At 44.4% G+C, this 26,462-nt stretch overlaps 1 protein-coding gene across 1 annotated transcript in view; it reads left to right on the forward strand.

The window, feature by feature from the left end:
• The window catches only part of OSBPL10 (oxysterol binding protein like 10), a 494,148-nt gene that overhangs the window by 247,661 nt on the left and 220,025 nt on the right, over positions 1-26,462 (forward strand). The window contains exon 5 of the mRNA XM_029589416.1: positions 16,977-17,184. Coding sequence (XP_029445276.1) covers positions 16,977-17,184 — 208 coding nt within the window. The remainder of the gene's footprint in view (positions 1-16,976; positions 17,185-26,462) is intronic.

Raw genomic sequence — 26,462 nt, forward strand, 5'->3', positions numbered from 1 at the left:
TTCTACAGTTCCCTTGCCAACTCTGGAACCCTGCAGGTAGCAGCAGGATTGTCCAGGTCATGATCTGGAGGTGGAAAGTGAAATGGATAACTCAGACTCTGACGGATGCTGGAGAAAATGGGAAGAGAAGTTTTTCCAGGTTTGTAATGGCCAATTTGCTGGGGTTTGTTTTCCAGAGATGATTATCCTCCTCGATTAAACACAGTGTTCATAGAAAATCTTCAACAGTACGGTAGTAGACAGATACAACTTCATATTGTTGTAATTACATTACTTTATAATACTTTTGGCCACAACATGGTCCATCCCCCCAGCATTTATGCCTGAATAAAGTTCTAGGAGTACTGAAGGAGATGACAGAAAAATTATTGAACATATTGGGAACTACACATGGAATGCTGTTTTTTTTTTTTTTTTTCTTCAGGGCAGATTGAGAAATTGGATGTGAAAATTTTATTTAACACTGACTCAATGAAATGTTGACAGAAAAAGTGAATGAATAATAAATTTGTTGAGTGTGCTCTGCTTCAAGTAGTACAGGGCATACAGATATTTTAGTTTTTGTGACCATAAAAAGTACTAGATATAGATATAAAAATATAGAAGATATCATCAATATATAGATATAGCAGAAATACAGATACAGATAGAGATGATGATAAGTTTCAGCAAAGAATTTATTGACAAAATAGAGATACACCAGAAAGAACTGATCAGTGTTTGATGGTTTGGAGTTAGTTGACAAGGGCTAAAATTCAATTCTGGGAATGTGAGAGGATGACATCAAGATTAATTAAAAAGCCTGCTAAGGAAATCTTGGAGAGAGAGGTTCAAGTGAATCTGGTAGGGATGCAAGATTTTGGATCTGCTGTCAAAATTCCAGCTGTGGTAAGCCCACAGTCAGTAAATTTAAATGGCCTTTGGGAAATGATTCATCATATAGAACAGTCTCTGGCCAGATGCAGGCTCTTCCATAATTAATTAATTAATGTATTTATTATATACCGACATGCGATCTCAATTGAGATATCACACCGGTTTACATTCAGGTACTGTGGGTATTTCCCTATCCCCAGAGGGCTTACAATCTAAGTTTTGTACCTGAGGCAATGGAGGGTAAAGTGACTTGCCCAAGGTCACAAGGAGCAACAGCGGGACTCGAACCCTGGTCTCCTGGCTCATAGTCCACTGCTAGGCTATTCTTCCTAATTTCTTAAAGTAAAATGTGCGACTTGGCTGCACATTTTACTTTCTGTATCGCGCGGGAATACCTAATAGGGCCATCAACATGCATTTGCATGTTGAGGGCGCTATTAGGTTCTGCGGGTTGAACGCGCGTTTTCTGCCCCTCACTGAGTAAGGGTAAGGGAAAACGCGCTGATACAGTACAGTGCGCTCCATCGGAGCGCACTGTACTGTATCAGCCTGTTTGATAGGCTCCCTCAGTCTTACTTTTTCCATGGTTGAGCTTTGTTCTGTCCCTCAGCTACTGCAGTTTGGAGCTGCAGAAGCTGTTTTTCTAGCAGAGCCTGCAAGTTTTAATTTTTTCCTTCCATATCTTTCAGTGTTTTGTGTTTATTTTCATTTTTTCTCCCTTTTCATGGGTTTCTCTCTGCCAGCCACATTTATTTATTTATTTATTTATTTATAGGGTTTATATACCGGAGGTTCCTGTATAAAATACATATCACCCCGGTTTACAAGAAACAAGAACTATCGCTTCATTTAGCGGTTTACATTGAACATTGAACATATTAATTAACATTGAACATTGGACATTGAACATAAACATTGAACATATTAATTAAATTAACGAATTAGTATATATTGCTGACAGTTATAAATAATACCTAATAAATAAATAGCGTGGTTATAAGGTTCTAACATGATTGAATATAATATATATGATTATAACGGTATAAGATAAATAAATGACTCAATTATTTCAACTGGTCTCTTTGTGAAGTTATATGCTGTGGGATGGGGAGATAGCGAATAGTCTGAAACATGACTTTCTTCCTGCTTTTAGCTTTCTGGGAATGCTTGTTTAAACAACCAAGTCTTAAGTTTCTTTTTGAATGTAGCGTGGTCAGGTTCAAGGCGGAGGTCTGGAGGTAGCGAGTTCCATAGTGAAGGGCCCGCTGTGGAAAGCGCGCGTTTCCTCAGGGAGGATTTAGCCGGTTGGGTGATTAGTCTGTTCTGATACACACTTCGCGTCGGTTTCATGGAGGTGTGTAGCTGAATTTGAAACGTTAAGTTGAGAGGAGCTATGTTGTGTAGTGCCTTGTGTATCATCATTATGGACTTGAATTGGATCCTGTATTTAATCGGAAGCCAGTGGAGGTGATGAAGGATTGGAGTGATGTGGTCTCTTTTTTTGGCGTTTGAGAGGATTCTTGCAGAGGCATTTAGGGCCATCTGAAGTGGTTTGGTGGTGCATGCTGGTAGGCCTAGTAGGAGGGAGTTACAGTAGTCCAGTTTGGGAAGTATGATGGCTTGAAGTACCATGCGGAAGTCTCTGTATAGCAGGAGTGGCTTTAGTTTCTTTAAGGTCTGTAGTTTAAAGAAACATTCTTTTGTTGTGTTATTAACGAATTTGTTGAGGCTGAATCCGTTGTCTAAAATGACCCCCAGGTCTTTTACTTGTTGAGAGGTGGAGTGCAAGGAAGTATCCGTAAGTTGACTAGAGATAGGAGGTGTGGGAGATACATAGTTTTCTGGTGCTATAAAGAGGAGTTCGGTTTTGTTTGTGTTTAAAACCAGGTTGAGGCTGGCGAGTAGTTGGTTGATAGCTGACAGGCATGTATTCCAGTATGACATTGCTTTGTGTAGTGATTCTTCTATAGGGATGAGAATTTGAATGTCATCCGCGTATAGGAAGTGTATTAGCTTGAGGTTGGTGAGTAAGTGACAGAGTGGGAGAAGATATATATTGAAAAGAGTCGGAGAGAGCGATGATCCTTGCGGTACCCCCCTCTTGGAATCAATGGCGTGAGATTCTTTGTTATTTATCTTGACCTTGTATGATCTGTTCTCCAAAAATGATTTGAACCAGTTGAGGGCTGCTCCTGTGATGCCGATGTCATTTAGGCGTTGCAGGAGGCACTGGTGGTTTACGGTGTCAAACGCTGAGGAGAGATCCAGAAGTGCTAGGAGGCAAGGTTGGCCTTTTTCCAGATTGAAGATAATGATGTCTGATAGTGAGGCTAATAGTGATTCAGTGTTCCTGGTCTTACGAAAGCCAAATTGGTTTGGGGTGAGTATGTTGTTATCGTCCAGGAATTCTGAAAGTTGTTTGTTAACAACTTTCTCCATGATTTTGGCTATAATAGGAAGGTTTGCTATTGGTCTGAAGTTAGCTGGGTCTGAAGTGGGCAAGTTGGGTTTTTTGAGGAGCGGTTTGAGCATGGCCAGCTTAAGTTGGTTCGGGACTTGGCCTTGGGAGAGACAGCAGTTAATGATGTCAGCAATGGGTTTGGCTGTGATGTTAGTGGTCATACTCAGTATGTTTGACGGAATATGGTCTGATGGATGCGAGGATGGTTTTATCTTCTTGAGGATATTCTCTATTTCTAGTGTAGATGTAAGCTCAAAGGTGGCGAGCACTGCTAGGGTTGTGTTGGATTGTTGGGCGGTTAAATGTGATGGTTGTTGGGTGGATGAAAGTGTTGATTGTTGGATGGTTGAGTGCGATGAAGGTTGTGATTGTTTGATTGTAGGGATTGATGCTTGTTGGACTGATGAGTGTGATGAATGTTGATAGGTTGAGTGCGTTGATTGGGAGCTGTGGTTGTTTACGTGATTTAGATGTGTAGATGATCCCTTGAGAGGGGCTAGGAGTGAGGTGATTTTATTGTCGAAGAAGTCTGCTAGTTCATTCGCTTTGTTTTGTTGAGAGCTTGATCATCTGGGATTGTAGGTGCTGGGGGTTTGGTAAGAGTTGAGACATAGGAGAAAAGAGCTCTTGAATCAAAGATAAGGTGGTGAATTTTTTTGGAGAAAAATCTCTGCCAGCCACATGATGGCCGTAGTGCACTGTGCAGCCTGGCAGAGGGGTTCTCTTTTCTAATTTCTCTCTTTCTTAATAAATGCTGCACCTGCAGCTTGCTAATGTTGTCCTCTCCTTCGTAGGACTTGCAGTTTGTGTGAGGTCTGAGTAGGCCTCCAGCCTGAGGACTTGCCTGAGTTCACATCCAGGCAGGAGTTCCATGATTTTCATCCAATGGATGGACATCTGGAGTTCAGACAGCAAAGGAGTTCAGAGAGCAAAGGACTCCTCCCCATGGCACGTTTCCATGGGGAGGAGAGCTCATCCTCCCCACACTCCTGGGAACTAGTCTCTATGACCCAAGTTAATCTTCCCCTCTGGTACCCTGGATGACATAGCCTCCCCTCCAGTTTGTCAGCTTGCTCAGGCAGTGGAGTCTTCTTGGAAGAGAGGGTGAACATGAGCCTGAGTAATCAACTCACCATTGCTGCCCCTCGAAATCTGTTGCCCATGCACGTCCATGCAGAGCACCGATGTCAGATGCTGAACATGTAGCCCAGGAGCATAGAATACCGGGGGCGCCATCAACATTATTGAGCGCATAGGATGCCATAAGTGCCGTGGGTGCCATCGATGCCATTGGGCACCATTGACACCGTTGGGTGCCTTGAGCATCATCGACGCAATCTATGTTGGTGGTGTCGAGCACCGTAGTCGATGGCATTGAGTGCCCTTTGTCCAAATTCCTGCTGGCCTTCAGAGCCCCTCCCCCAACCCTGTCTGCCTGGTCATATCTATTAAACTCTGGTGGCTTAGTGGGGCCCAAAGTGCCCATTAGGCGCCAGGCACTACACTATCCCTGAAAAAATAGAGCTGACCAGTTTTTAATGCCCCTATCAAGTGATAAGGGCATTAGAATGATAACTGGCTGGCTGGCGTTAGTTTTTCAGGAATGGCGTAGGGCCTGGAGCCTGGGGGCACTCTGGACCCACTAGGCCACCAAGGTTTAACAGTTATGTTTGGCGGTTGGCTAGGGGAGGGTGCCTGTGCTACACCTTTTAAAAACTATTGTAACTCCCACCTTCCCAGCTCTTGTAAGCAGTTGTCCAGCTCTGTCAGGGTGGGGAACACATCCTCACAGGTCGTGGGCTGGGAGCAGACTCACCTGCAAGGCCAAACCAGGCTGAGGATACCACAAAAGAAACACACTGTCCACACCAGAAATTGTGCGCCAAACAAAAAATAGTTTGCTAGAAAAATAGTTAACCAGTTGAACAGAATAATAACAAAATTAAAAACACTGTCCACAGTTCAGTTTAATAGGACCTAAAGTCATTCGTCAATAACACTACAAAGGATTGCTTCTTCAAATTACAAGTCCTTAAACGGCTGAGACCCCTCCTACACTTCCAAGACTTCCGTACAGTTCTTCAATCAATCATCTTTTCAAAAATTGACTACTGCAACTCGCTTCTTCTCGGACTCCCAGCAAACTCCATCAATCCCTTGCAGATGCTGCAGAATGCCACGGCCAGGGTCCTGACCAAAACCAACAAAAGAGAGCACATAACACCCATCCTGCGGAACCTCCATTGGCTCCCGATCAAATATAGAATTCAATACAAAGTCTTAATGGTTATTCATAAAGCCTTGCACAATCTCATGCCTCTTGACCTTAATATCCCTCTTCGTCCCTACGAACCCTCCAGACCGATTAGAGCTGCTTATAGAAACACGCTCTACACCCCCCCTGCCAAATCCTCTCTCAGTAAACGAGCCCTTTCCACAGCTGGTCCTCCGCAATGGAATGCTCTCCCGCCTGATCTCCGGCAAGAAAGATGCACTACAACCTTCAAAAAAAGACTCAAAACTTGGCTTATCGGTCAAGCCTTTCCTTAACTCGCTAAGGACCTACCCTTCCCTCTAGGCTCGTCAACATCCGGACCAGCTCTCAGCTTTTGTCTCGTTCTCCTGATCCAGTCATAGCATCGAAAACAAGTTAATCTTCTAACACTAATTTATCCTTAATTTTGAATTCTGATCCTAATTTCTTTTATTTTAATGTATTTTAATTCTCTTAATTCTATTACTGCCTCACTTTGGATTATGTTTTCCACCCCCTCCCCATCCCCCTTCTCTGCGCTTTGGTCCTTTCCCACCCTGTTTCTTGTTTTCTCTTCGATGTAATTCCTCTAACAGTTAACTTTGGCTCCCATGTTAGTTTCCATATATATGAGACGTTATTTAGTGTTCTATAATAGTTTCTTGCTCTCCAGAAGAGCTCAGCACTTATTTGTACCAGTTTGATTCCCAGTTCATTTATCCCTGTTCTGTGTAATGCATTCGTTTATGCTTGTTTTGTTTCATTGTAAACCGATCTGATATGTTCTTTTTGCACATGAATGTCGGTATAAAAAAGTTCTAAATAAATAAATAAATTTCAAATTCCCAAAAATCGCAGTTCTCAGTAAAGTATGGCTGGAACCCCAGAAAGACTGCAGAGTTTCAACAGTCACAGTTCACGCTTTCCCAAAAATAACTTCCTCTAGTCCAGGGGTCAGGAACCTTTTTGGCTGAGAGAGCCATAAACGCCACATATTTTAAAATGTAATTCCATGAGAGCCATACAATATGTTTAAAACTAAATACAAGTAAATGTGTGCATTTTATGTAAGATCACACTTTTAAAGTACAATAAGTCTCTGAAAATATTACACCAGGCCTTAAGACACCAATACATCTCCTATTAGGAAAACGGACCAAGTCAGGCTGCTATAGAGTCCTACACAGAAACTACACGCCAGCAGAAAACCTCACCTGAATCACGTGCTGTCCCTCACCTAACATAGAATAAAGAGACCAAAACGCATAACAAGAAGCATGCAGACAAAAACTGAATTGGAAACTGCAACAAGCCAGAGTCTCTGTATGCAGTGTAACAAAGGAAAAAAGAAACATCACACATCCTTATAAAACAAATCAAGAAATATAAAATCATCAGCAGTAAAACTGTACTAACAAAAAGAACATATTTCGAAACAGCTGATGAGTGGAATATCCAATAATTAAAAACTCATATAAAACATTTCCAGATACCAACAAAATATTTCAAAATAGCAGACACAAAGATCCAGTAATGAAAAATAATAAGGATACAAAAATTTTTTTGCTCTGCATACCTGGGAACGTTTGATATCCAGGTGTCCTGAGATTGTTCTGAATTAGCAGGAGGTGGGGTGGTTTACTTGGAACTTTCTCCTCTCTCAGTCACATACCAGCGCTCTCTCTCACACTGGCTCTCAATGACACACCTATACACACATGCTCTCAGTCACTCACATATACAAATGTTTTTTCTCTCTCACTTATATAGGCTCTTAATTACACATATGCTGTCTATCTTTTCACGCTTACACACACACAGGCTTTCAATCACATAAATACATGCTGTCTTTTTCTCTCACACACAGACTCTCATTCACATGCTTACAAACATGTCCTCTCTTTCTCTCATTTACACACAGGCTCTCAATCACATACTCACATGCTCCATCACCTAAACCAGCTGTCAATCAGACACAGACACACATGATCTCTCTCTTACTTATACACACAGGCTCTTAATCATACATACACATGATCTCTCTCACACACAAAGGATCTCAATCATACACACATACTCTTTCAAACAAACAGGTTTTCAATTACAAACTTACACATACAGGTTCCCAATGGTAAACTTACATTCATGCTCTCTCTCTCTCTCACAGGCAGGATCTCAATCACAGACATACTCTCTTTCACATATACAGGCTCTCAATCATTCACATACATGCAATCTCTCACTCACACACACAGGATCTCAAACACACATGCTTGCTCGCTCATTCACTCTCTCTCTCCCCCTTCCCCCCCCCCCCCCGGGAACTCGCGGCAGCAGCAGCCACCTCCCAACGCTAACCTCCTTCATTTTCAGCCCTCGCGGAGGCGAAGGCGGAGTCCCATCGGCCGCGGTTGAAGATTTTCATTTTCCTCCGAGCCGCACTGCAGTTTTCTTCCCGTCGGACACTAGCGTGCCTGCGCGGGTCTTCCCGCGCAGGCACCCGATGCTCTCCACTTCCTCTTCCGGGCCGCGGGAAGAAGAGAGCACCGGCGTGCTCTCTTCTTCCCGCGGCCCGGAAGAGGAAGTGGAGAGCATCGGGTGCCTGCGCGATGACTCCAGCGCTGGCACCCGGCTGACACCCGATGACTCCCGCGCAGGCACCCGGATGACTCCAGTCGGCGTGCTCTCTTCTCCTCCCCCCCGCGGCCCGGAAGAGGAAGTGGTGAGCATCGGGTGCCTGCGCGGAAGAAGAGACCATGCTAGTGTGGTCTCTTCTTCCCGCGCAGGCACCCGATGCTCTCCACTTCCTCTTCCGGGCCGCGGGGGGGGGGGGGGGGAGGAGAAGAGAGCACGCCGGTGCCGCTGACTCCAGCTGTCCTGCCGCGTTCCGCCCGGGCTGACAGCATTTTAAGCCCGGGCAGCGGAGGACCGGGGAGCAGCTGGGTCAGCGGGGAACCGCGAAGTATGGCGACACTTGTCTGCGAGCCAGATGCAGCCCTCAAAAGAGCCATATCTGGCTCGCGAGCCATGGGTTCCCGACCCCTGCTCTAGTCCAATTCCCTTTTTTCTCCCTTCTAACCTCTGGGGACCCAAGAATAACTTAGTCTGTCTAGAAAGCAAATCTTTGTCACTCACAGCCAGCAGTATTGACTCCAAGACAAAGCAGCCCCATCCCTTAGGCAAATTCAGTTCCCCAGCCCTGAGCCAGAGTTCCAAACAGGCACCTTCTCCCTTAGGTCCTTCAACACAGCCTCCAGATCTGTGTCTCCAAATCTCAGCTTTGTCTCTTCTCTCAAACTCCCTTTTGCTTCTCCAGCTCTTAGAGGGCTTGTGAAAACCATCAGGATTCAGAATCAGTGGCACCACTGGGAGTGAAACCTACTGCATGCTCTTCATCTTCCTTAATCTCTTCCCATCTCCAGCCCTGCAAATTCTTTATGGGGGAGCATATTTTATGCATTTCCTTAAACCCCTTTCTGAGCTGGGCCTCACTGTCAGTCATCCATATGTCCCTCGCTCCTCTTACCCTCCTAATACCCTTGGTGATCTGGAAGGCTCCCCATTATAACGGAGAACCATCCTTCTGGAATACCTTTTGTACTCCAGTTGACCTCCCAGTCAGAAAAAAAAATAAAATCTCAAAGAATAGGTTCCATTCACTGCTGTTATCCATATGCCATCTGGTGGCCATAGTGCCACATTTTCCTCCACCTGAAAAAAAAATTGTAAGCTTTCAAGTGAGTCATTTTTCTCAAAACCACACTCCATACACCTTCACTTAATTTGATTTCCCTCTGAAAAGAAAATGAGGTTAACACCGAACAAATGCTTTTCTCCTTTCACGCCCTCCTCCATCCTCAGGCTTAGCCTGAAAAGACAAGTTTTCAGGAGAGAAAAAAAAAATATCACTCAACTTCACCACCATTAGGTAAGACATCTTCGAAGAAATTTATCATAGATATATAGAAATAAAGACAAGAGACTGAGAGAATTTTCTGAGCATTTTTCTGAGTTAGAATGTTTTTGGAAATTTTTTCAAACTTTTATGTATTTTTTTCTACACTTTCCAAATTCTTTCAGCTTAACTCACTGTATATTTAGATGTTTAAATCAATAACATGCGAATGCTTATATAAATTCCTAGGTTTAAAACTCTTAGGCATCCTATGCATTATCAAAGTCCATTGACAGGAGCTCTTTTTTTCTTCTGGCTCTCTTCTTGAGCCAGTTATCAGCTTCAGAGATTATGGTTCTCCATCCAAACAAAGTTCATTATTAAATTCCAAACCAATTCTAACAATCAACTAAAACTGTTGAAACCACAGGAACTAGAAACAGCTCCCACCTGCAATAAACACACACAGACAGGACAATAGAAAACAACATAGAAAGAAATGTCCATCTTTGTATTTCTTGTTATGCTCTCATAAACTGTAAATATTCCAGAACAGTTAGCATAACATAAGAGTTTATGGCAAAATTATTGAGCTGGTCAAGGTGAATATGATTCAGGATGCGGTTTTTGGACTGAGTTGCCCCCAGTTAGAATCTGGGTTTTGGACTAATTCTGTGGTCTTTCATTGATGTCCACTATAATCACTGGATGCTTCTGGATGCTTTGCCTAGCTTGCCACTGAGCAATACTGTCTGTTAATGGTAGTCACAGTCAGTGGGATTTCTTGGGAGAGTTTATGTAGGCCACATCCCTCTTCATTCTATTGTAGATATCTTGCCTTACCCCGGATTTTCGTCTCACCTCTATCACGTACATTGCAGGCAGAGGCACATAGGCATATGAGTAGTCCCAGAACTCATATACCAACCACAGAACAAACCTCTTGTCACTGGACCATGTAGCTAGTTTCTTTCCCCTGGGGCGTCCATGTTCCACCCATGTTTTGTAATGGGGATGGTGGACAGGTTGATGCCATCTTCATTTCTTGTCCCACCAATAATTCCCCTTGGTAGCGCCAACATTTTTCAGCACCATGAAGTGGTGCTGCTAGTTGTAGATTGTTTCAGTCTCCAGACTGAACACTGACCAGCATGGGGACACCCCTGTTGTAGATGAGTCTTCCAGGAGGAACCCAATAACTAGGATAATGAAGTCCAGTAAAGTTTCCATGTTGGATAGTCTATTCTATGACCTAGCTTGAGAATGCGGAGGAACCCACTGGTGACAGATAATCTCTTGGGTATCCACTTAACTCTGGGCCTTCCATTGCTCAACTCTTGTCAGCCCACAATGCAACCTGCTCACTAGGCCTAGTGGGTGGCAGTAACTCAGGCCTGGAGGCCTGGAAGCAGGCACTGAGTCCAAGGCCTCTCCATGGAGTTGCTGGATTACTTGACCCTGCCCTCTCCCACTTAAAGGAGCTTCTGTCCTGACATACCTGTCCGATGGAAATTGGGCAGAGTTTTTCCTATATTCTGTATCTGAATTCTGACTGTTCTGTTTTTGATTTTGTGGTTTTACATGAGTTCTCACTGCTTGACTGATACTTTTTACACACTCAAAACATCTAAATGGTTTCTCTCCTAATGTTTTCTGTTCTGCCTGTATTTCCTCCTTAAGACTGAGGGCTTTTATGGACAATCCCCCCCCCCCCCCCCCAGTATAATCAACAAACAAACAGTGTGGCAGAACCAGGCTGGGATCATTGCAGAGGGGTTAGAACAAAACAAAGAACCATAAAATAGGTGGAGGGGAGGAGGATTTTTTGTTTCTGAATTTTTCCCTTTGGGGGGGGGGGGGGGCAAATACTTCAGTACAAAAAAGATACAAACAGCAGCCAACAACACAGAAGCTCCAAAACTCCCATGCTCACACCCATTAGGCAGGCATAGCATTTAGGTGGAGCAGTAGCAATAAGATCTCTGTGGTACAGTAAATGGCATGGCAGGCAGATAGAGTGGTAACAGTCAGGGCCCCTATGGTGACATAAAAGGTATGGCAGATAGGCATGTGCCAGAAAGTCCCCTATGACGGCATAAGGGGAATGGCATGTAGCATGTGCTAGCAAGTTCTCTGTGGTATAATTAGGGGCAAGGCAGGTAGGCATCAGGCAACAAGTACCCTATAATGGTGCTAGAGTTATGGCAGCTGGGCATCAGGCTACTAATGTGTTGCTGCTAAGAGTATGGCAGGCCAGATAGGTATCGGGCAGCAAGTCCCCTATGGTGGTACTAGGAGTATGGCAGGTAGGTATGTGCCTGCAAGTCCCCTTTAATGGAACTAGGGGCATGATAGGTAGACATATTGCCAGCAAGTCCTCCTTGGTGATATTAGGGTTATGGGAGGTAGACATGAGGCAGCAAGTCCCCTATGGTGCAGCTCCTACTCTGTCGGCAGCATTTAAATTTCTCTGAAATTAAAGGAATACCCCTCTTACACTTATAGCATTTTTTTTTTCAAATATAGTACTGCTGCCTTGAATCTCATTAATTTCTCTGACAAATACCAAATATCAGTGTGCTTGCATTTGTATTTTGTAACACCTGGAACACTTCATCATACACACGTAGATTTTTTCATTTGAAAATTTATGTTCGAGACATGTTCCTTATCCCAGTACAAAAATTAGCATGTAGAAAAGTTTATTTTATTTTATTTACATAAAACTGGTCAAAAAATATCTTGATGTTTTATTTGCAGCCTAACAAATCTTGAAAAATAAGCAATAGGTATGGCCATACCTATGTCCAAATTATGAATGACTGATGATTAAAATGTCCAGCACAAAGTTAAGGTTATAAAGCATCTCTTAGTGTGCTTATACCTGTGCTTTATGATGGTCATTTATAATCCTTGTTATATATGAGGCTTTGGTCACACATCTATATTTTCAAAGTGACAGCATTATTGGTGTTTGTGTTATTCTTACACTTTGGGATTTCAGTGTTGAGTATTGCTACTAGGGTTATGGCAGGTAGACGTCAAGCAACAAGTCCCCTATGGTGGTACTAGGGGTATGACAGCTGGGCTTCAAGCAGCAGACAGACATGATAAAGACTACAGAAGGAATGCACATGTTGCACAACACGTTTCAAATATGCATAGTCATCAAGATCAGTGTCCCTGGATCTGCAGAGCAGTGATAGGTTGGTTTAGAAAAAATGTTTCACTGTGATATGTTGTCTCCTTGACAGCATGTCCTGCCAAAGTCTACCAAGGCACACAGGATTCACTGGTCTGGCTGCTAATAGCTATACTGTAATAATCTCTAACTGACTGTATTACATCTGTTCTTCTCCATAATCTATAATGGCCAGTGAAATGAATGGGGAAAATGAATGAAACAAATAGGATTTGTTTAATTTAGGGGACTCCCAAAAGAAACAAATTAGCCCAAATCTGTTTCAGAACACCCATTCATTCTAAATTAATGCACATTCCCACCAGACTAGGCCTGCCTGAAGGAGAGAAGATCCTTTTGAGTGTGGGGATGGGAGAAGGTGGCTAATTTTAAGCTGCAGAACTTTGAAAGAACCCTTTCTCTTCCATCCCTCTCATCTCAACCTACAAAGTGCAGATTTAAAGAGGTTTCCAAAGAATTGTGGCTTGCTGGATTTATCTTGGAAGTCCAGGAGGCCAGAGATGGAAATGGGACAGACCTGTTGCTACTCATCCCAGTCAGATGAGATCCAGAGGCTGCCAAGAACCTCCTCATAATATGTAGCTTCTCTCCTGGTATTTCACTGAGAAGGCAGAGGTTAAGCTCGATCCCTGGGCTAAGTCCTTGCAAAGTCTCTACAGCTCCAGGGTGGATTCTCTGCAAGGGTACAAGGTAAACGTTTAGAGCTCAAGATGCATGGCTGAAAACCTTTTCAGTGGGTGTTATCTCCAAATGTGTGTGGTGAATGTGAGTGTCAAATAATCAGACTGGACACTCTGGATGACTGCTCTAAACTTAATGTTTACTGTAACAGATCTTCATTTGTAATCAACTGGCACCAGCCATGTTTTCTCTTTGTTACATCCATGTCCAGACTTATTCCCAGACTTTTTTTGTCTGTTCATATGTCCCTCAGAATCTGGGTCCTGAGATATCCTACCCTTCAGGGCATTCAGAAATAAGATTTCCAGGGAGAAATGGGGGGTCTCCTAGCTGGAATAGCTCTCCCTTCCCAAAGACACCTGAGGTTCAGATGTTTTCCGAAGGACTCCAGTTCACCCAGTCTTTTCTTTCCTAGAGACAGAGACTCTGGTGGAAGTCTCCAGACAAAGCTGCTTCACACTCTGAACTCTCTTCTCCTGATAGTACTTGGGAATCTTTCAAATCAAAGCCTAAATTCCACAAACAGCAGGGAAGCTCCTCTCTCTCCTCCACTTCTGGGCAGGAATGCTAGGCAAAATCTTCCTCCCAAAACAAAAAGTGCAAATCATACCAAAAACCATCTCCAAACAGTATCACTAAGTACAGTCACCACTTTTCCACCCACTGGTTGTGAGATGGAAGGACTGACTTTCTCATATCCTAGCCCTCACAGGGTCTTCTCGCTCTGTGCCAGGATAGAGGATGTAAGAAAAGTATCTAAAAACCACCACAAAATTCAGACTGAGACACCTTCACCAGCCAGGTTCCTTCCTATACTGTGCAACCAGGGTTGTAAGGCCTAGCTCACCAGAAACAAGTGGACCAAACAAATCGAACCCTCTCCATTCGAACTTCCAGAAAAAATGACACACTGATCTCCTGCCCCGCCTGCGAGCTCACCACTGCGGCAACCTCACAGCAGGTGCTGTGGCAAAGTGGTACATGTCGTAGACTAAGGTCAAAAACAGTGGCTATTCCAAGGGGGCCTCTGCAGTAATAATGCAAGCAATCTTTATTAAATTGCTTTAAAAGAGGGCTTTCAGAGGACAATATAAAGATAAACATACAATATAATTTGGTTTTTTTCCCAGAAACATATTATTGCAAAGTGCTTCTGCATTTCAGGAAGTGATATTGTGAATGAGGGATTAATAGTAATAATAATAATAATAATACTTATCACTTTTATAGCAGTGCACTGTAAAAATGTTTGTGCCTGACCCATGATTTCAAGGTCCCATCTGTAGAATTTTATACAGAAATTCTCTTTTACAACCACACAATCTCTGCTCTGAGACTGGCTACTTCACCCCCCAGGCTTTTTCCTCCTCCTGCATATGACCTAAATGCTGACTGGCCCTGTCCTGAACAGGCCACAGACAGCTTGAGCTTCAAAACCTAATTTCATGGAGCATTAACTGAAAGAGTAAGAGTCTAAGCAGGACGTCAGTGAGCTTGGACGTATGTAAAACACAAAGCGTCTCATCTTCTTAAAGTGATCGTTGGACTATGTAGGGACACTTTGAAGACCATACTCTTTCTGTTTTTGGTTTTTTTTTTGTGGGGGGGGGGGTTTGTATTTTTGTTGTCTATATGTATGGGGTGGTGATGTAAAAGAAAAACAGATCGGATCTGAAAACAATGGCAAAATAAAGAGAACTGGTGCACCATAGTTCTGTCAGTGGAGGGAAGCTTAGAATCTTCAAATCAAAGATGGCATCTGATGATGATTATGTGTGTGTGTGTGTATATATATATATATATATATATATATTAACCCTTTCTTGGAGGCACACTGAATCAGTTGGATTTTCAGGATATCCATAATAAATATGCATGAGATAGATTTGCAAACCCTGGGTGTCTGATGTATGCAAATCTATCTCGTGCATCTTTATTGTGGCACTGTTGAAAGCCTGACTAACTAGGTACCTCTCCAGGAGAGGATTGCATTCAGTACTGGAAGACAATGAATGGTTAGTGCAAGTCTTGCAGGTACAATCGAGTCGATAAAATATCTGCAGGCGTTAAAGGGGCGCTCATGATTGAGCACCCTCTCCTTTAATGTGCACCGATCCACCTCTCCGGGGTGCCTAATGCTACATGCAAATGGGCTGCTGTGGTTAAAAAGGGGGCAATAGGGGAAATTGCGCACCTAGTGCCTCCTCGGCAGCGGGCCCCCGGAAGAGGTGGCTGTCAGCTCAGTTTTAGAGCGTCCCTTTTCCTAACCTGACCGCCAGCAAACCTTTTTTTTTTTGGGGAGCGGGGGACACTTCTAGCTTTTTTTCCCCCCTCAGACTTAATATCACCACAATATTAAGTCGGAGAAAGTACAGAAAAACAATATTTTCTGCTTTTCTGTACACTTTTTGGGCTCCTCAAGACTTAACGCCAGCTCCAGAGCTGGCGTTAATTTTTGAGAGTAAAAATGTGTGTCGGAGGGGCACATATTTTTTTTTTTTTTTGCATGGAGGTAAAATTGATAATAGCCTCGTCAACATGCATTTGCATGTGATAAGCGCTGTTACCTACGCGTGTGATAGCGCGTCCAAAACGCATGTCCTAGTCCCCGTTTTGCACCGGGGGATATGGCCGTGTGTCCAAAACGCGGGTCGAGCTGTGCGCTGCAGCCAGCGCACGGTATCACATCAGCCTGAATGTAAGGTGGGAGGGGGGAGGGGGAGAATTGGGGAGACATGAAGGCGAGACAGGTTATTTGCTGTATTGAATGTCTCTCTCCCTCCTGGTTAAGATCCCACTTCTCCTCTTAAGATGATAAATGAATAGGGGGACCCTGCAGAGCACCTTCAAGCTTTTTTCAAAAGAACTTTTTTTTTTTTTTTTTTTAGAACGGGTTGATTTTAATTGTCGTGTTTTGTCAGCGCTCAGGTTTGTTTACTGCCTACAGTGGGTGAGGAAGGATATTTTAAGAACCTTTGTGGCTGTTTGTAGGAGGCGCTGCTACTTTCATTTCACTGCATGCCAGTACAGTATAAAATGTAATCAGGACTGAGCAGTTTCACGCAGCCCTACTTCTTGGCACATGCATGGATACCACCCCCCTCTCCCCCCTAAAAATAAAATCCTCTGTGAAGACCCCCATCCCCCCCTTGATCTGAAAATCTGGTGCGAATAGGAGAAGCAAACAAAAGGGGCGGCAGGGTGTTTCACCAAGCAGAGGTGCCAGAACTGAAGAGAGATGATTTACTGTCTTCTGTTTTCTTCTCTTGAGGATGTAAAGCAGTGCGGTTTCAGGTAGAATCTGAGCTGAGCTTGATTCTTCGAGTTGGGAGAATTCGGTTTGCTTCTTCAGACTAATCTCGATGTTGAGTTACTGTGTAATAATACGTGTCATAATAATATGTCGTAATAATATGTCATAATAATGCGTCATAATAATATGTTGTAATAATATGTTTCTATGTTTCTATGTCAGAAAAGGGCCTTGCTGCGTGTGGCCTTTCAATGCCTGCTCCTCTTCCTCTCTCGTTTTTTTTTCTTCCCCCCCCCCGTGTGCTTTAGCGAATGCAGCCCTCAGTGTGATACTTCTTCTTTTCAAACCGTGCAGGTCATGACGCAAGTGGAAGGACAACAGAAGACCCTTGTGCAAGCCATTGAATCCCTGCCTGTTTCAGGTCCCCTTTCTGCCTTGGACCAGGACTTGCTGCTCTTAAAAGCCACCTCTGCTGCCACCTTGAGCTGCCTTGGAGAATGCCTGAATTTGCTGCAGCAGAGTATATGCCAAGTGGGGCAACAGAACAAGTCCTTGGCTACAGGTGAGAGCAAAACGTTTCCGATGCACCAATGGTTACAGCACTGTATACATGTCTAGCTCTGTTACAGAAATAAATCCATAGGATTGCACTGTGCGCCCAGCATCTGAGTAAGAAAAGCTACATAGCCAGATGGTGGATGTCAACTGTAGGTTTATCAGCACCACTTTATAATAGGATATACTCATTTAGCCACTGGCCTTGCAAGCAAGGGTCATAAACAAAAGTTCTATTATTCAGCATTTTTACCATCCAAAACCCTCTGTTAACTGGCATTTCACCCAGGAGGAAAATGATAGGAGGGGGAGGGGTTGGATTAGGGACTAGATTAGCTCTTCTTTGCTCTGTCCAATTTAGTCTTACTGCTTTCCTTCCTATTCCCTGGAAGGGCAGACTGGATAAGGGAGCAGAGTAGCTCTTCTCTTCTTTGCTCTGTTCTGTGCTCTGTCCACTCCAGCCTCACCCCCTCTTCTCCTGCTGCCTGGAAGGGGAGGGCTGAAGCAGGAAGCAGAGGGGCTCTCAGATAACAGGCTTATTTGACTAACTGGCACCACCGATTCCCCATGAATGCTGGATAATTGAGCTTGCACTTTAAATGGGGATGGCAACTGATATATCGTGTTGCCGGATTGGCACGCTCACCTTCTCTCATCCTCTATGAATTTTAAACTTGCATTATACCATCAGTTATAAAACAGGTCACAGTTTCTGCCAGGAGGCTCTCCAGCTATTCGCATGCATATTGTTTGTATGGATGACTGGTCTCTAACAATCTTCCTTTTTTTTTTTTTTTTTTTTTTTAAAGAGCAAGCTGGCGCAGAGTTCTCATTAATGTACTGACTCTAGATTTAAAAAAAAAAAAAAAAAAAGAAAACCAAACAACAACTGGATTCTTTGCAGACTGAGAGTTTTTTGGGGGCTAATGTAAGAATTCATAGATGAATGTACTCGAGCTTTGCATATAGTGTACATCAGGGCATGAAATTTCAGGTCCAAGTGCACGCTCCAGACTTTTAACATGCAAAATCAATGGTTTACCAGGGATGAGGAGGGGGGAGGAAAGGAAGTTCCATCAGTCTTTTCTGCTGTACATGATAGTACCACAAACTGCCTTTCCTGCAGGGAGGTGCTGCCCAAAAGATAAGGGAGCTGAAATCACCCAGCATTGCAAGGTGCCAAATTGCAGTTTCTGGCACTGTCGTGCGTGCCAGAATATGCTGAGCGGTGCTGCGCTGCCTCGTCGAGATTTTGCCTGCCTTTTTCACTCTGTCCCTTCCCACTGCTGCCACCCGCTTCTTCTCCATTGCTTCTCGTGCTGTCCTCTGCTCTGCTTGCGCTCCTCCTTCTCCCGCTCCCTCCCTTCTGTGATGCAGGATCCAGGCCCCGCCTTTCCAGCCACGCACTCTTTCCTCGCTCTCCTCCCCCTTTTTTACTCTTTCCTCCATTTTTCATGTCTCCACTTGCTTTTTCTTCCTCCTTTGTGCTCGCTCCCCTCCCCTTTATCTTCTTTCTGCCTCGTGCCTCTTTTCCTTGCTCTTTTTCACTCTGTTTCCCCTCTCTGCTCTTCCTCCTCCTCTCCCGGGCCGCTTTCTGTTGGCTTTCCCTGCTTTGCTCGTCCTTCTCTTTCTCTTGCGCAGGGCTGTGCTGGCACAAGAACGCAGGCAGGTCTTGGTGTCCTTTAAAGCAGGACAGCCCCCGCTTCCGCCCTGCAGCCTCTGTTTGTTCTCAGTGACCCAGGCGGCACCATTTGGCCAGTCGCGCACCAGTTTTCAGTGAGCTAGTGACCAGGAATTTCACACTCTGCATTACTTCTTACCTTTGAAAACGAGACCTGTATAGTCTTAAACTCGTGTCTGACGTCGTCTTGGGTTGTTTCTTCTATTTCTCTCGTATTTTGCAAAGAATCCAGTAGATGCTTTACTTACATATGACAGAATTGAGTGGCACCTTATAGACTAAAAGGAAGTGGTGATGCCCTTGAAGAGGTCCTCAGTGAGGCCTCACGTGGAGTATTGTGTTCAGTTCTGGGGCCCTTATCTCAAAAGGGATGGAGACATGATGGAGGCAGTCCAGAGAAGGGCTACCAAAATAGTGTGGGGTCAGCATCAGAAAACCTATGAGGAGAGACTGAAGGATATGAATATGTATACCCTGGAAGAGAGGAGGTGTAGGGGGAGATATAATACAGACCTTCAAATACCTGAAAGGTTTTAATGATGTACAGATGTCAAACTTTTTCTATTGGAAAGAAATCAGCAGAACCAGGGGTCACAAAATGAAACTCAATCAGAAAATATTTCTTCATGGAGAGGGTGGTGATTGCCTGAAATGCCTTTCCGGAGGAGGTGGTGAAGATGAAAAATGTCAAAGAATTCAAAAGGGCATGGAATAAATATTGTGGAAATGAAGAAAAGAGGGAATGGAGGTAACTTGCTGGTGCAGCGGTTACTACCTTTAACCAATGAGCCTTGATACTGTTGATGCAACTCCATCATTGCTCTCTGCTTCAAAGGCAGAGGAAAAGGGGAATTGGATTAATTCAATTTTACAGTCTGGGGGGAAAAAAGCATAGAGGTAACTTGCTGGTGCAGCGATTACTACTCTTAACCAATAAGCCTGATACTTTGATGCAACTCCATCATTGCTCTTTGCTTCAAAGGCAATGCATAATGGGGAATTGGATTCAAACAGCAATCGAGGGCCCTGACTTTTACGGTCTGGGAAACTGCTAAGCATGGGGTAGCTACATGGCAGAGTATATAGTACCAGAAGCTTGCTAGGCAGACTGGATGGAACATTTGGTCCTTTTCTGCTGTCATTTCTGTTTCTGTGTTTCTATTAATGCATGAGCATGCATCTGACGAAGTGGATTCTGACATCAAAAGCTCATGCTTTAATAAATGTGTTAGTCTATAAGGTGCCACTCAATTCCTGTCATTTTTGCCACACCAGACTAACATGGCTGTCCCTCTGAAGATTTTTCACTTACATATGTTCTCCCAGCATCACTTGCCACCAATAAACTAATAGTGAACTTGCCCTGTTTGTTTGGATGCTCAATAAAGCAACTTCTGTTGCCCTGTACGCATGATTGAAGTGCCTTTGGAAAGAACAGAAGCATGCAATCAAAAAGAAATAGAAAAAGGTCTGTAAAAATGATTGATGCCCAGGTTCTTCTGCCGTATAGTTAGTACAAGGTCTCCACTGCCCACGTCCTGGAAGCAGAGAGTGAGTGACTACAGGGAAGGGAATACCCTGTCTGGGTTCCAGCAGAGAGGGGGGGAGAGAGAGAGAGTGCAGAAGGGGCTGAGGATCCTCTTCCCGGAGCTGGGGAACCCCCATCCAGGCAGCAGTGTCAGGTTTGGGGATTCCTTCTCCAGGCCCAGGATCATAGAGAGAGTGAACACAGAACCAGGAGATTCTCAGCATCTTGGAGCAAAAGAGCTTGGGTAAAAATTGCCCCAAAAAAATCAGTTCTTTGATTAATTTGTTTTTTGTTTTTTTTTGTGGCTGACCACCTGTCTATAAATATTGCCTAACCTAGTACTGTTAGATATTACAGTTTACTACAGTAACTTTCATCTTTTTTGAGATGTAACCCTCCTGGAAGAGCATGTATTTTCCATGCTTCCAAAACTTTCCACTTCTCCCAAGTCCTGCTCTACCGCTCTCTGGTGTCCTCGCTTACCAAGGATTTGCCATGGCACAAAGCCCTTCCATAGCACACGTCTGCTCCAGTGTTGACATTGCACCAACTCTGACCTAGCATTGGCCGTTATCGAGATCTATTTGTGCCTGAGACCCTGTGGCCATTTTGCCAGATTTTGTGTCTCAATCAAGTACAATCACAAGGACAAGTGTGACAAAATTGAATTTATACTCATTTGGCAATTTTGCCCAAATGTTCAATGATGTCAGCAGAGCCTCGGTGCAGTGGTGTCCTGCTGAGGTCTGTCAGCTGTTTCACTCTCCCTTCCATTGCTTGATACATCCAACAGTCTGTGCTACTCCAACCTTCTGCAAAACAGCACGAGCAGTTTTAGCATAGCTCATGTATTTATTTTGTTTATTTGTATATATAACCTCCCAATGCCAGGGCTTTAGGCATTGAACAAAAGAACCCATGCATAATCAATAGGCTGAACGCACCTTTCTGCATCGGCCTGTGAGAGACTAACATTTGTATAAAGTAACTGCCAAAACCAGAGAGGGAGATCAGGCCAGGGAGACAGAGAAGAGAAAATTAATGTGTTGGCAAAAATTAAAAGGGTTTTGTAGCCATTGCGGTGAAGACTTAGTTTTTGGGTGCTTGCCAGGTTCTTATGGCCTGGATTGGCCACTGTTGGACACAGGATGCTGGGTTTGATGGACCCTTGGTCTGACCCAGTATGGCATGTTCTTATGTTCTTACTCGCATAGGATAGGGGTAAGGGGAAGCTGGCCACAGTGCCTGCCCATGTTAACCTTGGCCCCACCCCTAAAACGCAATTCTGGTTATGCCCCTGCTGCATCTCCTTCCTTGGAGCCCTACTGTGTGCACCCTGAGCCTGGCCACTAGAGGTCCTGATTCATCCAGGTCTTTTTGTCTAGTCACAAAAGTGGAGGGGAAAAAGCCTTTGTGAATCAGCCCTTAGGTGGGATGCTGCAGACCCAGCCGGGCCGAGGAGCAGAAGCTTGGGGGGTGAACCCAGGTCTCCTGCACCACAGTGAGCAGCACCTGCTGCTCAGCCACTGGCTGAGCTGTAATGTTACTTTATCTTATTACAGTTCTTTTAAACCCCCAACCCTCCACCAAAGCTGCTTGTGAATAAAGAAACATCATCTGTTTCTGTTCTCAAGATACTAAGGTACTCATCCACCCAGGGCTGGTTTGGGGGGGCGCAAAGGGGGCAGCTGCCCCTGGTGTCTGACTCAAGGGGGCGTTGTCAGCAGGGCTGCTTTTACCTGTGGTCCCAAGCACACAAGGTATTCTCTCTGCCCCAATGACCATTAAACTCTGCTTCTGCTCCAGCCCCTCCCGGGTAGCAGGCAAGGAACAGGATGGTGGGGATGAGCCTGGAGCAGACAGAGTACAGTGCAAAGCGCAGAAGAGTCACCTGCTCCTTAATCTAGCTCCTCATCTTCTTTTGTTCCCCCCCCCCCCCACCTTCTGTCTGCAGGGAGCAGGAATTGAGGGAGGGGAAGGGGTTAAGCTGGAGTGGATGGCAGATCAAAGAAGAATTCCGTTTTTGTTTGCATAGTTCTGCTTCTAATTTGTGATCCTTTATACTCTGTATTTGGTGACGGTGTCTCTGTCTTCTGTATGTGTGACAGAGATGAAGTATTCTGCTAGCGTGTTAAGTTCTGTGTAGGGATCAGGGCCGGTGCAAGGGGATTTGGCGCCCTAGGCGAGCCTTCTCCCTTGCGCGGCCCCCCCCCCCCCTCGGGTCGCGCTGCCACCCCCCTGGTCTCGGCCCCGACTCCTACCTCATTCTCGATAACGCCCGCCGACTGTGTGGTTTTCTGGGTCGCAAGCAGGTTGGGCACTGCTCGCGGCCCGCCAAATCTCCACTCCTCTTTGCCACCGCTTGCGGCCCCATATGACTCACACCCAGTGGCGCACCAAGGGTCTCCAGTGCCCAGGGGCCAATGCATTTGTGTGCCTCTCCAGCATCCCCCCCCCCTTAATGCTTAAGGTCACAGAAAATCAGTGGTGTCTCTAGACAGAAGAATTTTTAGGGGGAGGGAGCCAAAATGACATTTCTTCATCACACCCACCTCTATAGCATGGATCCTGCTTTAAAATTGGTTATTAAAAAAAAGTGTTAATAAAAAAGTCGAAAGGGTCCTGCTGCATAATTTTAAAAAGCTGGCCAGTTTCACACTTCTAGTAAAACTACTATAAAATTATTTGATAGCCTCATTCAACTAATCCTATAGGGCTATGAGAGTGAAGTCTGGAATATATAGGAAGGGACAGAATGTCAATATAAATCCTGCACCTCCAGTTCTGTAACTCTGTGCATCCACTGAAATTCCCCCAAACAATGGAGCTTGGATGTTTCCCTTACAGCTCATCATACTAAAAGATATTTTCAAATTCTGGTGTCACCTCACAGTAACAGCAGCACAAACAGCTTCCACTGCCAGGCACATTGTGAACTAACACAAAACCCCGCAAAAAAGACACTCAAAATCTATACTGCAAACCCATCGTAACATAACAGTAATAACACCAAGGACTCAAACAACAATAACCCTACCTGTGAAAAAGCAAGGGTAAATATTACACTGGGTCCTAGAATACCTACGGAGGAAACAAAACAAAACAAACCAGATTGCTATAGATCCCTATGCTAGCAGAATCTCTCATCATGGTCACACGCACAGAGCAGAGAGAGACCCTCACCAAATACAGAATACATAATAAAGGAGCACAAATTAGACAAAAACTGAAATGGAAACCCCAAGAAGTCAGACTCTGTGTATTAACAATGGAAAACAGAAACACAGTTCCTCATAAAACAAATTAAATCAAGAAACATAAAGCATCAGTTATAATAGTAAAACCATACTAATAAAACAATATTTTAAAACTACTGATAAATAGAATTTCTATTAATTAAAATCATATACATTTTTTACAATTTCCTAAACACCAATAAAATATTTCAAAATAGCACATATATCAAATAACACCCAATAATTAAAACTAATAAGGATTTTAAAAAGCCCCTGCTGTCCCCTTCTGTGGGAGCTCTTGATTTCCAGTCACCCTGATATTGTCGAGGATTAGGAGGTTATCCTCTCTCTCTCATACATACTCACATGTCCATTCTCTCTCACACATATACTATCACATACATATACATTCATGCTCTTATACCCGCCATAACCTCTCGCTGTCACAGACACTGACACACTCTCAGGCTCTAAGACACTCTCTTCCCCTCCACACACTCTTATTCCCCTGGATTTTCTCATATACACTCATGCTCTCACTCTCACTGGCTCCCTCACATACACACAAACACACACACACACACACACACCCAGGCAAGCTCCCAGTCATTCACACACACTGACCCCCAAGCAGGCTCCCATTCATTTTCACACCACTCCCTCACCATCCCCCAGGCCAGCACCAATTCATTCTCACACACACAGACCCCCAGGCCGGCACCAATTCATTCTCACACACACATACACCACACACAGGCAGGCACCTATTCTCACATATACAAACCCCAATAAGACACCCATTCATTCTCATACACAGACGCACCCTCAGGCAGGCACCCATGCATTCACACACATACACCCCCAGGCAGAGTCCCATTCATACATATGCACACACTAAAGGCAGACCCCTTCTCTTTCTTTTGCCAGCAACCTCGGAGCCTCTCTCATTCCTCTGCAGCCACTGTCACTACTGCCGCATGGCTATTGGGGAGGCGCCGATTGCTGCTACTGGCATTGAAGCCCATTCTGCTGCCTCTTCTGAGCAGGCCCCGTGGGTTTCCACTTCCTCCATGCTGATCTCGTACATTGTGAGATCCTCATAGAGAAAGTGCTACTCTTGCACATTACTAAAGATTACATGTGCCAATCAGTAAAAAGTAATTTATTTTTTTTATCTTTGCTGTCTGATCTTAGTTTTCTAATCGGTTGGTCACAGGCTTTTTTGTTCCACCTTCCCTTTCTTATTTTTTTGCCAATTCCTTTTATATTGCCTTTTTTTCTATTTCTTTTCTCTCCATCTATCTTCTTCCCTCAACACACAGTCAGGTTCTCATTCTCACATGCTTTCTCTCACTCTCTCTCTCTCTCTCTCTCTCACACACACACACACACACGTGCGCGCTCTCACTCTCACATGCTGTCTCTCATATAATCATTCATACACACAGTCTCTCTCTTGCACATGCTGACTCTCAGACACACACAGGCTCTCTCTCACTCCCATATGCTGTCTTGCTCAAGCACAGGCTCTCACTGTCACATGCTGTCTCTCTCACCCACACACAGAGGCTCTCACATGCTGTCTCTGCAAACATTCACGTCCTTACTCTCACACACACACAATCTCTCAACTAATCTCATACACACACACACACACACACACACACACACACACACATACACACACACACACTCTACAGGCCCTCAGCCTCTCTCTTGCCTCTGGGCCTCCTCTTCATGGGTAGCCGCAGGATGCGCTCTGCAGCAGCCCTGATCTTCTTGGGCCGCCTGCAATGTGGGATCCGTGGCGGCGGCCCTGCTACTAGATCTCCTCTTCTTCTCAGCCCGCTTCGACTTGAGATTCGCGGATGACTATAAATACTGCTCCTCTTCTGCTGCGACTGATGCTCCTCCTCCTTCCTGCCTGTGCGGCTCCGGCAATGTTTTCTTCTGGGGCCGTGCTGGCAGGAAGGAGGAGGAGCACCTGTAGGTTTGGACGCGACTGTTTTCTTCGGGCCGTGGTGACATGAGCTCCATTACATCCCTGCCGATCTTCCTGCTGTGTGTGTCTGGCACACAACACAGTACAGTGGTAGTTCACTGCTCAGCCCAATGGGATGAGGTCCACCGGCGGCTGCATTGGTTCCCCCTGGCCTCCCCTTGGTATACCACTGCTCGGCGCCCCCTAATGCTCGGCACCCTAGGCCCAGGCCTAGTTCGCCTAGTGCTTCCACCAGCCCTGGTAGGGATCTATAGCAATCCAGCTTGTTCTGTTTTCCCACTAGAAGGTGTATTGATCTTTTAGGACTATTTTCAGTATTCCCTTTTCATATAGGGTTGTTGCTTTTTGTGTTTTGGAAATTAGTGCTGTTTTGGTATGGCAAATTTGCTATAGATTTTGGGTGACTTTTTACAGGGGTTGTGTGTTACCTCACAAAGTACCTGGTAATGGAGGGACTTTGTGTTACTGTTAACTGATGTGACAATAGAATTTGAATGATTTTTTTCCTATGGTGTGTAGTAAAGGGAGAAAATTCCAGTTCAGCCCAGCTAGCCATTTCAGAGATTACTACAACCAGCGTTGTATGAATGTCTTTTAATTGATACATTTTGATATATTTTGGGACTTTTATTTTTTGGCAGTTTATCTCCAAAAATCATAGATGACATATTTATCAAATATGTGATATGATTTCTTTTTTTTCTTTAATTATTTAGTTATTAAATTTACAAATTACAAAGTTAGAAAAAATTAAACTTTGTAGAAACATACAGAGGGGTACAATTGTAGGAAATCAAATTTGGATTCTAGCATACAATAAATAAAATACAAAGAGTCT

The sequence above is a fragment of the Rhinatrema bivittatum genome, chromosome 2, assembly GCF_901001135.1.
Source record: "Rhinatrema bivittatum chromosome 2, aRhiBiv1.1, whole genome shotgun sequence".
In the NCBI taxonomy this organism is placed as follows: Eukaryota; Metazoa; Chordata; class Amphibia; order Gymnophiona; family Rhinatrematidae; genus Rhinatrema; species Rhinatrema bivittatum.